Source organism: Desmodus rotundus, chromosome 2, assembly GCF_022682495.2.
Source record: "Desmodus rotundus isolate HL8 chromosome 2, HLdesRot8A.1, whole genome shotgun sequence".
NCBI classification, from domain to species: Eukaryota; Metazoa; Chordata; class Mammalia; order Chiroptera; family Phyllostomidae; genus Desmodus; species Desmodus rotundus.
In genome coordinates this window covers 143,391,176-143,404,417 of record NC_071388.1, presented here as the reverse complement: position 1 = coordinate 143,404,417, position 13,242 = coordinate 143,391,176, and the positions used below count along the sequence as shown (strand labels likewise).

The 13,242-nt window shown below is 42.6% G+C and overlaps 1 protein-coding gene across 1 annotated transcript; it reads left to right on the top strand.

Annotated features, from left to right (window-relative positions):
- Positions 1-3,713: 3,713 nt before the first annotated feature.
- RPRM (reprimo, TP53 dependent G2 arrest mediator homolog) lies at positions 3,714-5,229 on the top strand. Its single transcript, XM_024579876.4, has one exon. It carries the CDS (start codon positions 3,997-3,999, stop codon positions 4,324-4,326), a length of 330 nt encoding a protein of 109 aa, XP_024435644.1. The 5' UTR covers positions 3,714-3,996; the 3' UTR covers positions 4,327-5,229.
- Positions 5,230-13,242: the final 8,013 nt, after the last annotated feature.

Below are 13,242 nucleotides of genomic sequence, written 5' to 3'. Positions count from 1 at the left end.
AAATATAAACAAAATGTAACCTTCACTTCCTTTAATAATTTATAAAAATTGATGTCCCCTCAGGAGCTACTGAAAGATGTTTTTACTTGAGATCTTGCTATGTGCTAGATACTATTCTAAGTTGTTTTCAGAGAGCAAATCAATCCCTTCAAAATCCTGAGAAACATCATTCCCATTTCACAGATGAGTAAATGAGATACACAGAAGTAAAGGAAATTTTCTGAGATCACGCAGCTAGTGAGTGGAGGCGGGAGGATTCGAAGTCCACGCCTTTACACGTTTTGTTAGACTCCTAACCATCGAAGAAAGTTCATCTCAGTATTAAGTATCTCCAAACTAATGCTGTATGTTTTTAGAAAATTTGTATGCTGTTCGATGTTTTATTTTGTTTTCCTTCTGGTATGACTCCTTGTAGTGGTAAAAGCATCTACCTTTGCCACCTTCTTGTTTCTAACTCACATGTTGATACTGATATCCTGTCACCAAGAAAAACAGATACAGAAGAGTTAAAACTATGTGAAAAATAAAAGTACATAGGCTTGAGAGAGAATTTGAGGGGTCTATGCAAGGGTAAAAATATATGAATTTATATGTTTGAAGTTCATGTGTCTATTTGGGTAGTTCAATAACCTATTTTGCTTTTTTCTGGCTTTGTATGTGTGTGTGCGCATGTGCGCCCCAGCTGCTTAGTCTGCTTTTGTGAGTGAATATGAGTGTTTACTCTTACTCCTACTTATATTGTTAATATAATATAATTTTGCTTTTTAAAAAGCTCGCCTCCAAATAATAAATATCCTTTCTATGTCTGATACTCTCTTTTTAAAAAATTATCTATTTAATATTTTTGTAATACATGCAAAGGAAGAACCAAGAAAAAAGGCTTTGATACTGAAAATCTCTGGTCCTACATTAAGATTAGTTAAACTATAAACCCAATGACTACTGATTACAGATGCCCATCAATACCAGCCTGGAATGTCCTTGCAGAATTTATTGTATGTCAGAGATATATTTCCAGGAAAGAACACACAAGTGTTTCTTTCCCTGTGTAACATATATTGTGAAGTGCTGAGCATTTAACTTTATAAAGTCAAACCTTCTTTCCAATGAAATAGGAGAGGTCACCAGTTAAAATGATTTAACAACGAGTCCTTCTATGTGTCAAAACCTTTCATTTAAAGTGAATTATCAGTACATCACCCCATTCCACATCACCATCTATTTTCCTAGAAATTAAGTTTTTCTATATCAATATTTCTTAAAGGATTCTCTTCCACATCTCTAAGATTTTCCTAGAGACAGGTAACAGTTGTAAAGTTGAGAGAAAAATGTTCACTCAAAATACAAAATGGAAAGATAAATAAAAGTTTCCTTTAGAGAAGCTCTAGCAGTCAAGATCCCCTCAGATGTTTTGGTGCGCGAGGAGTACAAAGTGTAATTTTGTACTATTAGGTTTAATTTCCATCTAAATACTCCAAGCAATTTTATTCAGCAAAATCGGAGTGGGGAGGTGGTTAGGGAGAAGACAAAGGAAACAAAAACACATTCCCAAAGATCTGAACTAGCTGATGGAAATAGCACACTCCCAGTTTTGTGACTGGTTAGTAGTTAGAGGTGAAAGAAAATAAAGCCAGTGTTACCTTACTTCTTTTAAGAATGTGACCCCAAATCCAAACGTTTGATGATACAGTATGCCCACTGGACTCCAAGGTTTAATCATTTTAACACTGACTACTTACTAAAACAGTAATACTGTTAGTATCAACAAATACACACAAATTCTGATAATGATTAAGTTAATATTTTTAGGAATTTTTTATATCTTAAGTCTACCATGCTGCCCTTTCCAAATGTACTATAACTCTATTTGTTTTTGTCACATAAAGAAGGGGCTATTCTTTCTCTATTAATCAACACCCAACTTCTACTAAACAAAAAATCCTGTGCAAGTGAATATCCCTGGGAGTTGACCTCTATTGTCCACATTTTGCTTTTCTAAATCCCTACTACTCGCCTCTGCGTTCATAGTAATATTGCCTTAAATTGTCTTCTGTAATTTTTCATATGTGCATTTATGTTGTATTGTTAAGTATCACCCATATTAACTAAGATAGATTGATTGTATAGTGAGATTTAAATAAGTTTTTAAAATCAATTAATAATAAATTTGTCCAAAGAAGAAATTATTGAGAGTGGAGCATTCTTCAAGGCTACTATAATCAAGGCAGTGAGAGCAATAAATTAGGTGAATTGTGTACAAGGTCCAGAAGCCTGGGTCTTAAGATACTAAACACACTCCCAAATGAAAAAATTTAAAAAAACACTATTTAGAAGGATCTAAACTTATTGAAGCTGACATATAATCCACATCCAAAAATCGGAAACTCTTAACTAAAGGACAGTTCATTCTATTTTATGGTAGTAATAGTACTAAAACATATACGGAACCCTCTGAACCTAGAATAAATGATGTTTGGGGAAACAAAAATCAGAAGGTTTAACAAGCATAGAATGGAATTGAGAATAGAGTTGAAAATATAACAGTTACTATGTTATAGTAGAAATTTAGTAAGTGTATTCTATCAAAAGTTTGGACTAGGCTTCAAGGTTTCCAGCTGTCAAAGAATTGAAAGGAAAAAAAAAAGATGGGAGGGAGAGAGAGAGGAAAGAAGGGAGAGAAGGAAGAAAGAATGTAGAAAAAAGTTTTTAAAAAATTCTAAAGTTCAAAAAACAATCTGACAGGTTTATAACATTTCACTGAAACTGTTGGCAAAACTAAAATGGGCTAAAGCTTCAGTCAGGCCCCTATCACATCTGGAGTTTTGTTTTAAATGACTAAGGTGAAAAACATCAGATTATAGAAAACGGGGAGGGCTTCCAGCAGTTGGCTAGTGTTCTAGGTGATGAATGTGATGGGCAATTCCCTTAAACAACTGATTTACTGCCAACAGAGAAAAACCTTAGAAGAACAACAAAAAAGTCGTCTGCAGTTAGGATCACAAGAGTGGCTGGCCACTCCGCGTCCACCTTCTCCTCCCCTGCCAGGTTGCTCCTGGCAAACACTTCCACACAAAGGCCACCGAAGAACACCTTCCCCTAAACTCCTTTCCTTTGGCTTAAAAATCACTATAAAACCTGCTTTACTGTTTTCCAATAGCTTCCTTTCTCCCTCCTTTCTTTCTTTTTCCCCACCCTTTGTTCCTTCTTTTCCTCCTTCCCTCCCTCCCTACTTTTCTTTCTTCTTAAAATCATTGCTTTTTAAAAATACGCCCAGATCAACCCTACTCCACTAGAAATCCCTCCGGCCAGACTGAGTCCGGCGCAGGCGGCCAGCCCGTGCGTTCGCAAGCACCATCTGGCACCCGCGATTCACGGATTCGTCGCCACTGGTCGTACTCGCAGAGGTGAGAGGGGCGGGAGACAAAGAGCGCGCAGAGCTGGTGTGACCCAGTTCCTGCGGCAACTTCCAGCTGGTCGTAACCTCCCCCAACCCTAAACTCTTTAATGATCCTTCAAGCCAGAAAAGTACAGTGACCTCTGCCTAGCCTTTGGGATTGGAAAAGAGGCCAAGCGAGAATAGCAGGACCGCGCGGTTCGCTCGTTTGCCTCCCCACCGCCCAGCCGCAGCGGGCGCAGAGCCGCAGCGCCGCCGGCAGGGGCCGCTGTTCGCCCAGACCAGCAGCCGCGCCGCCGCCCGCACCTCCCACGTCCCTGCTGGCCCCGCGCCGTCAAGTTCCAACAGCCCCCAGTCGAGTGAGCGCCGGGAGCGAGCACCGCCCGGGTAGCAGCAGACGGCGCAGACGAGCCAGGCTGCGGCGCGAATCTGAAAAGCTCCTGGGAAACTCCCACAGTCCCGAGACTTCGGAAAGGCGAGGGCTAGCAGCCCCCGCGCGCGCGCTAGTCGGCAAGTGAGCGCCCGTCTCCGCACCTGTTCCTCTCGGCCGCCGCCTTCCCGTCCCCGGACCCGCGCCTCCCAGGTGCCCGCCCGCTCCGGCGATGAATCCCGCGCTGGGCAACCACACGGATGTGGCCGGCCTGTTCTTGGCCAACAGCAGCGAGGCGCTGGAGCGCGCGGTGCGCTGCTGCACCCAGGCGTCCGTGGTGACCGACGACGGCTTCGCCGAGGGGGGCCCGGACGAGCGCAGCCTGTACATCATGCGCGTGGTGCAGATCGCCGTCATGTGCGTGCTCTCGCTCACCGTGGTCTTCGGCATCTTCTTCCTCGGCTGCAACCTCCTCATTAAGTCCGAGGGAATGATCAACTTCCTGGTGAAAGACCGCAGACCGTCTAAGGAGGTGGAGGCGGTGGTCGTGGGGCCCTACTGACCGGCCCTGCGGCCCCCGCGGCGGCCGCCCCACACCTCCCCACTTCGCCAGCCCGGCCGCGCCCGCTCACCATCGAGACTGGGCGAAGCAAACCTGTCGGAGTCAATTATTTCTCTCGACTTTTGCCTTTCGGGACGAAGCGACCTGTTTCTCGCACGCTCTTTGAAAGTCCCCATGCCTGGCTACAGGAGGAGAGCGCCCTGACTCTGGACTCCGCCGCAAGTGGCAAGAAGAGGGCGATTAGGGCGCAAACTTTGGAAGCTGCCACTAGCTTGGGATGCGGGGAAACCGACGGGGCGAAGGCCCTTCTCCACCCGCAGGTGGGCCAAGCTCTCGGGGTAGGTGGAGGGGGTGGGCAGGGGAGAGACCCAGAGGCACCGAATGCCCGGGCGGCCTGGAAAATGACCCATGTATATGCCACGTAGCAAAACTCACAGGGACCCAAATCCGTGTCCGGATTCGCGCCCATTCTCTCCCTCTCCTCCCAGCCCTGGCGGGAGAGGCGATAAATACCATCGATTGATTACAACTTGCCGTTTTAAGGGATTGTTGTGTTTGCTTGAATATAAATATTTGATATGTCCTTTTCTGTCCTAGTGGCCTGTTTGCCTGCCTGGGAGTTAGAGTTGTGTCAACGTGGGGAAAGGGGTGGGGGAGGGGAAGCCTGAGAATGTGAACTGGGTGAGTTGTGTGTTTTTTTGCATTCACAGCTGGGCCTTTTGGGAGGGGCCGGGGCTGACGCCCCAGCTGGCCCGAGCAAAGACCCTCAATAGAACTCGTCTGTAGCTCGTGACTGCACGATTTATGCCACAAAAGTGCTCTTGATATTCGTGACATCGTTTTGACTTTCCCTCCTCCCCCTTGTTTAACATTTCCTTAATAAATGCAACATTTAAGTGTTTCGTTCCTGGCCTCCTGGTGGTCATTCTGCGCTCCCGGCAGAAGGGAACGGGCGTCGGCGGGCGAGGAGTCGCGTTGCCGGCCCAGGGAATTCGCTTTGGAGAGCTGTGATTCCACTGGTGGATCCTACGAAATGACGATGTGGGGACGAGACGGAGAGGCCTAGAGGCCAGTGAGACATGGCCATAGGCACAGGAGCCGCCTGGAGGCAGAATCCTTTGTTTTATCGTGCCGTTAATATTTTATATTTCATTTAGGCTCAGCTTTCCAGCCAGTCGAGAAAACCCGAGGTCCCAGTGGGAACATTACACTTCCCTCCAGGTCTCCGGTGGGAACACAGGCTTATGCCGCTAATGAAAGGAAGAGACGGCTTGGCCAGCCTTCAGGGAGGGCGTCTTTGCCCTGACCGACGTCAGCAGGACGGCGTCGGGATGCTGCTCAAAACAAAAAATAAAATAGAAATTAAAAAAATAATAAATTATTTAAATGGGAGGAAATGTAGCTGCTAAAAAGCACATAGTGATGCTAATTCTCTCTGGGGCAAGCCATTGTTACGAAAACGTGGGACGCATTATCTTTGCCATATTACTTTTTTCTAGCAAAAGGGTGAGATTTAAAAAGGGGCCTGCTTGTTCTGGAATCGTCAGACCCAGGCCCGGCAGAAAGGTTCAGAGGAGTTAAACGAAATTCTGAATCTCAGAGAGGAAGGTTCCTACCTAAAACGTGAAGATTGGGCCAGAGCAGAGCTACAGATGGTCATGGGCACAGTAAGGGTTCAGAAACTGAACAGTGTTGGAAAATAAAACTGAGGATGTGAAAGTAACCCAAAGGATACAATAACTTCGAGCTTGAACTTGACAAGAGGTTTTGAGCAGTTTGTTTTTATGCCTTGGTTAAGATCCTAAATACTTTCAAGCATATAAAGTATCCTCTGCTATGCTGTGGCAATTAAAGACTTCACAGTAGCAGATACAAGACTAAAAAAATAAACAATAAAGTGTTCCATTTACTTGGGAAGAAGCACAACTTGTGTAAACAAAGCCAGTGACTCAAAGGGTTGAGATGAAAGTGTTTGAGTACCCTTTAACATCCTACCCACTATTGTCTACTTCATTCCTGAAGAAATGAGGAGCTAGCATAATTTTTTGAATGCTAAATAGTATCATGCATGAAAAGGATTTTGATATTTTGTCTATTCCTGTCTTCAACAGGTGTTTGGTTGTTTTTTGTTTGCTTGTTTTGAATCTGGGGCAGGAAGTAGGGTCAACATGTAGTGAAGGGTGAGCCTCATGGTGGGCAGTTTACTTTTGCAGACGTTTAGGACAGGAGACATAAGACTTCCTGTGTTGCAGACAGTTTTTGTGGCTGCCTCCATGTTTCTAAGGGACAAACACAGCAAGACCAGTTGGCTCTGGGACAAACCAGACGTTTAAATTAAACTCAGGGTTTTTTTGTGTGTTGCTGCATTATCTGCTGAGGGTCCCTTTGTTCCCACAAATGTATTAGTCCACCAGTCAATTCAGTCTGTGTGGAAATCGTGGGATCAAAAACCAGTCAGCCTGAGTTTGTAGGACTCTTGCTTTGGGCTCTGCTATGTGCAACGCACATGCTTATAGCAAGTTTCAGACAGAAAGGTTGCACACCTACAGGTCAATGATTACCAGTTTGTAGAAAACAGGTTTCTGTTTAAAGTCGAAGTTCTGAAAGTGGGGAGAGGGTCTGCCCAAGCGCCCTACTCCTCTCTCATGTACCACTTACTATCGCCCTCCTTGATCTGACCTCCATCCTTGTTCCTCTAAATACTTCACATCTCTTTCCTCTTCCCTGTACCTCAAAAGCAAAATTCAGTTTCTTTTTATCTCAACACACCAGATTAACTCTCCTACCCCGAGAAATTGTGATTGTCAGTCTAACCAGAACCTGCAACATTTAATCCTTAGAAAGGGTATGTGAACAGAGCTCCTCAATCCATGATCTATGCATTATAGGAAAAGGCACACAGTCTGAAAATATCATAGCCCTAGGGACTATTTCCTGCCAACAGCTCTTCTCTACAGCCTCTAGATCCATTTGTTACTTAGAGAGATGCCAAGCGGTTCTGGTTTTTATAGATGAGGCGATGTGTACAAGAAGCTTTTTACACTCCCTGTTCCCTGTGGCCACACAGCAGCTACTTTCTTGGGCCCCACACCACTCCCTGTCTCACTCTGCCTTTGAGTCTCTTTTTCCCTGATTCTATCTAACAAATGCTTTCAATGGAATTTTAAATCCTGCTCAGAATTTATGGAGCATCAGTCTTTCCCCATACACATGTTACAAGGAAAGTTAGTTTTAAAAGTCACTCTCTGGGTTTCACATAAGAAAACAATGTCAGCTTTAAGAGACTGGGAACTGAGAAGAATAGATGCAAACAGGCAGAGTTTTATCATTCCACACATAAGTCCTCCATTTGATCTGTAATTAGTGGGAAGCCCTGATGGAGAGAGAGAGATGGCTTCCTGTAAAAGCTTGCTAGATCTGACATGGCCCAAAGGGAGGTATCTGATACTTCCTGAAACCCTTCTGGAAAAATACCAGAAGCAGGGAGAGGTTTCCATGAGACATAGTGAGTGGATTAGCAGCAAGTCACTGATGCCTCTGAGCCTAATTGGGTGGCCTCCATATAAGTAACTTAGCTAATTGCTGATAAGTGGTATTTTTCTTAAGATTGGTGCTATGAATCTTCCGACTCTAAAAATGTATCAAGAACTTGAGTGCTGGATACCTTGAAGACTGCTTGAGGGAAGTCGGAGCACAAAAGCCGAAGTGCTGTGTTAAGTCTAAGATCACACTTGTTCCTGTGGATGGTCCCTGTGCCCAATAGCTGATTCCCAAGCCTCCCACTGGATCCTGGGTCAGTCCTGTTACTGTACCTGCCTGCACTAATTCTGAGTGAGGGAGGAAAAGGCACACTGGACCATAAGGTAAGAACATTTGGTTCTGGACTCTAAGGACCTGAGTGGCCTCCGCCCTACAATGAGGAAGATGGACTATAAAGCATCCCAATTCTAAGATTCTATTGAATTACTTTGTTTAGCATTTCCTTGTCTCTTAAGATGTTTTATAGACCTCTTCAATAGGTAAGTTAAAATTATATCTTATCATTCCAATCTTGGTCCTCCGGATAAGAATTCCCACCCCTAAAAGTCAAATGCTTCTCCACTCAGGATACATTATTTACAATAATCAAAGCAAAATTTCAGACACCTAGCCAGGCCTAGGTAAACAGTAGTTTCTACGCTGACAGGTTACACATCATCTAAACAGTGCCTTAAAATATCCCAGATCTCTGTGTTCTCACCAGATGAAGTGATGAAAGCAAAGCCCAGTGAACCAGGGAGCAAGTAATCAGCAAGTGACTCCCATAGGTGTGCGCACATGCAGACTAATGTACTCGGTTGTTTATAGAAACTTCTTGTGTATTTGAAGACTAAGTAACAGCCAATTTTTTCCCCCTAAAGCATGTTCCCCTTTGAGCTTCTGCAACAGCACACAGCAGCTGTTCTGCATGCAGTTTAGAGCCTTCCTTAGTCCTGGCTTATTATACTTGTCAATTTGGGGAGAGGGGGTTGCAATGCCAGAAAAGGATTTCAGGGTTCAGTTTGTTCTCTAAGACTCAAACCTAATTTGAAAGCTTGTTGAAGCAGCAAGTCTTCAGCACTCCCCCAAACAGGAATCAATAAATCTTTTATCTACCTGCCAAATCCCATTTAGATATGTGCACAGTAGCTAAAATGGGACTTGTTAAAGTCAAATCCACCAGCAGTAATTGTTTCCTAATGTCTGAGTTTAAATGCTCAATGGTTAATTGCTTCCATGGCCAATCTCACTCTGTCCTTCTTTCCAGATATTTTTGTATTGATTTAAACACTTAACGTGTTTGAAAGTCCAGGACTAATTTTATAGCAACAACTTAGACTTTAAATTTTTTGGAAAGTGTAGTTTAGGCAAAAAATAAAGGATCTATTATCAACAAGTCATTGGTCATTCTATGGTGATAATAAAAGTCTGAGTGTATTACTTATATTTGAGAAATTCAAACTCTTTCAGAGGTACTTCTACAAGGACCATTGTAAAGATAACTAGATGCATTTAAAAACACTCCTTAGTGAGCTTGCAAACAGTGGTCTATTTCCCCCCCAAATAACAATGCATACTAAGTGACAATAAAGAAGGCATATTTTCATTTACATGAATGTTCACGTATATGTTGAAGGGGTGGTAGGTAAATAGTTTCCTTCTCTAAAAATATGTAACTGCTTGCTTGCTGAAGTTTTTTGAGTGGGTAAATGCAGGCACAGAGTGATCACTACAAAAAAGTGAAGCCATCGGTGGTAATGCGGCAACAAAACTCTGCCTGGCCCCCATTTAAAACTGGCTTCCATTAGATAATAATATTTTCTGAACTCAATTCAAACAGATCGTGTTTGCCCAGTATCCATGTGCACAAGGTACATTACAACGTATTACTGAGAAATTGAGATGATTCCTACTCATTTGCACCGTAAACACAGGCACAGATACACACACGTAATGAAGGCATATGATCTACGTACATGAGTCAAAAAAAAATTGTTCCACAATTTTCATGGCATTCATAGTGACATACATATACATACATAACTATGCTATAGCCTCCGTGTTGGCATGGTTTATTACAGGGTTAGTTTTTCTTTTGATTGTTTTCCTTACTTGCCTTCACCCTCACCATCCCTCTCCCATTAATTACTCCTACCCTCACCCACATCTACAGATACACTCCCCTGAAAGTCATTGATTTTTACCCGACTAAGACTCCAGATGTCTGATTGCTTTGGGAAATGAATTCCTCTGGGATCCAAAGTGTCTCTTTTGCCTTATTTATTTTCCTATAAATTGAGCAGGATCATGTAGTTCATATTCTAAATAGTATTGATTGAGGCAGGTGCACATGCGCATGCTTCATCCTGTTTCCCGTATTGTATATCGATTAAATGTATTCCTTCGTCTGCAGACTAAAAATAAGCATCACATATCCCCCAACTCTTTATTTTACACTATTTATATATTTACAATAAAACAATGGATAGAAAACGTTGCAAGTAAACAGTTCCAAAGTGTTCAGTAAATAAGATTTATATGGGATGCCTGGAGTCTCACATCTATATCCTGAGGTATGTATTTTCAATCTTCAGCTAGAAATTGAAAAGAAAAATAAGCTAAAATCCCAAGGAATGAAAAGTCAAAGATTATATATTGTAAAGTCTCAAAAAATCTTTAAACACTAAGTGAAGACAAATGAGGGGGGACCCTAAATATTATCAATGAAAACAAAAAGAACCTAGCAAATTAAGTCTCTAGAAATGTACAGGCAGATTTTGAATTCTCAAAAGCAGTGTCTAGGAAATTTTACATTTAGAGGACTTAGTAAAAGGATCAAAGACTACCAGGTAGAAAACCTAAGCAATGTGAGAGGATGTGGAAGACTGTTAATTCCTTCTCCATCGTTCTCTTCTCTGGAGTCTTGGCTAATCGCAGCATCCTGTTAGCTAGCTCAATTTCCTTACACTCAAAGGTCAAAAAAGCCTTGCCAGATCTTCTTATCTTTATCATCAATAAAAATTTATTATTTAGTATCCATTACAGGCATGACTCTGCACTAGGTACTAACTTAGACCTTGGGAGTTGAGTGCAAAGTATCATGGAATTAAGAAGGGTTTTCTATGATTCCATCCTTGTCTTCTGCTTATTTTATTTTCACATGTCTTGGAGATACAGCTGTATGAGACACACACTTGTGACTTTTCCCCTTACAGGTGAAATGCTCTGTATTATGATTAATGTGGGGGCCTGAATTAGTCAAACAACTTGATTTGGATTTTCAGGTGCATCCCCGGCTTGCTGTACATCGCGTATTCAAGCTCAAGATGAACGTGTTAGGGAAGGCCAGAGGAAAGTGCTCCAAGCGCATGTCTTGAAACGACCTATATTTTTCTCCAAATTCAGCTCAGGGACAGTATTTTATTTATTTTCATTATGAATTGTCAAGTACTGAATAATTAACAAAAGGATCAACTGTGAAATTCACTCCCCTACATTCTATCGATGAGCCTTGTGAGGAAATGATACACCCCTGTCTTAAGTAACATAAAATCTTCTTAATTCATGAAATTTTCAAACTGGAATGGGCTGTATTAATTAAGACCCTGTTACATCAATCAACATAAACCCAATTCAAACCAATTTTAAAAAGAAGACTGAATGAATGTACTTGTGTAACTTCAAGTCCAAGGATATAGACACTTCAGCTATAAAATGAGGGAAAAAAAAAAAAAAAAGAACTCCCGAAGCCCAAACTGATATCTTACCAGCTAAACATTCTAGCGGAAAGAACCCGACTTTTCCTGGGTGAACTCTGGCCCAGTTTGAATCATGTGTTCATCCTAAACAAATTGCTGTGACTGAGTTAGGTACAGGAAGAAGGATGTACTCGATCAACACACCTCTGTGGTGAGAAGGGCGAGAGCAAGCAGTAAAGGCAAACCACAAGGCCATGAGTCCTCACATGAGAACAGATTCTATGTATTAACAGAAGAAGCTGTAAGGCCGCTTGCTGGGTGGCCTACAACTGTCGCCGAGTTCAATGAAAACAAAGTCTAGAGAGGTCGAGTCTTTTCCTCAAGGTCCCACACAGCCAGCCAGTGATGGAGCCAGTAATGGGACCTCCATCTCCTGACTCTTAATTCAATATTCCTTTTAAAACTATATATTCTATCAACTGTCCTTCAGCAAAGGTTCATAAACCTTTTATAATTTCTTTCAAGATCCCTTGTGTCTGAGCTGATGTAGATCCAAGTGCCCTGGACTAGAGCCTGGAATTCTGGGGTGGGCACTGCCACCGCCTGTACCTGGTGGTGTGAATTTCCAGCAGTCATTGAACATTTTCATTTGTAAACTCATCTGCCCTCCCTAGACCAGGCTAGGCATAAGCACGTCTTTAAGGTGAGGTGAAGCCTTTGTTTGCTTTATAGAAAGGAAGTATAATGATACATTTTATGTTAAAAACATCTTCAATGTAATGAATTACTAGACAACATTAAGAAGAGTCACTCAGTGCAGCACCTCTCTTCTCAGCCTCATGACTCTCCCTGAGATGGAGAAAATATTCCTCATTTCCCAAGCCGATCTGGCAAACGCACTTTGGGGGAGCCTCTCTTGTGACTCCTCTGCCTTGAAAATGCTGCTGCCCTGTAAGTACATGCGATATTTTATTATGTTTCTTTGAATCCTTCCTTATTCAGTATCTAAACTGTCCCTCATCTAAACTCACTGTAACTCAGAGAGTTGACTTAGCTTCCTTTTCCACATAGAAACTAAACCATCATTGTTCATCTCTTTGAGTTTCCAGCTGCTGTGCCTACTCCACACTTCTGACTGAGGGAAATTGCCTCGCTAACCATGAATAGATGTTTGCAAGTATCTGCTCCCCCATATGAGACTTGGTACTCGTGGGCATCTTCATTCTTATTCACACGTAGGGAGAGGAGCAGATGGTGCAGTTAAGAGAGGAAATCTGGCAACCATAAAGACTGGTGTTTAGGAGCTTGTTTCTCCTGCAGCTCATCACCACAGGTAAGCCCATCTCATCTTCAGGCTCCCAGCTGCGGAAGCCTGAATGTGAAGATGGGAAGCACAGTGTTCCCAGTGAGGGCCTGTGCATTTGCGGCCCACTTGTACCAACATAAGAGCACTTCCTTTTCCTGGCACTGTGTCCTCTTTTTCTTGGCGTGTTGGCCTTCCTGTATTTTGACTATTTCTCTTTCAGGAAATGGTAACCTTAAAAATAAAAAAAAACAACAACCGTCAATAGTAACATAAATGGCTGTGCTCTAGACATATGGTTTACTTTGTGGCTAATCCTTAATTGATTGCTTTATATCCATCCAACAGCTTGATTACCCAGATTTTGCTCAGTGATAGTCTTCCAAACAATTCACT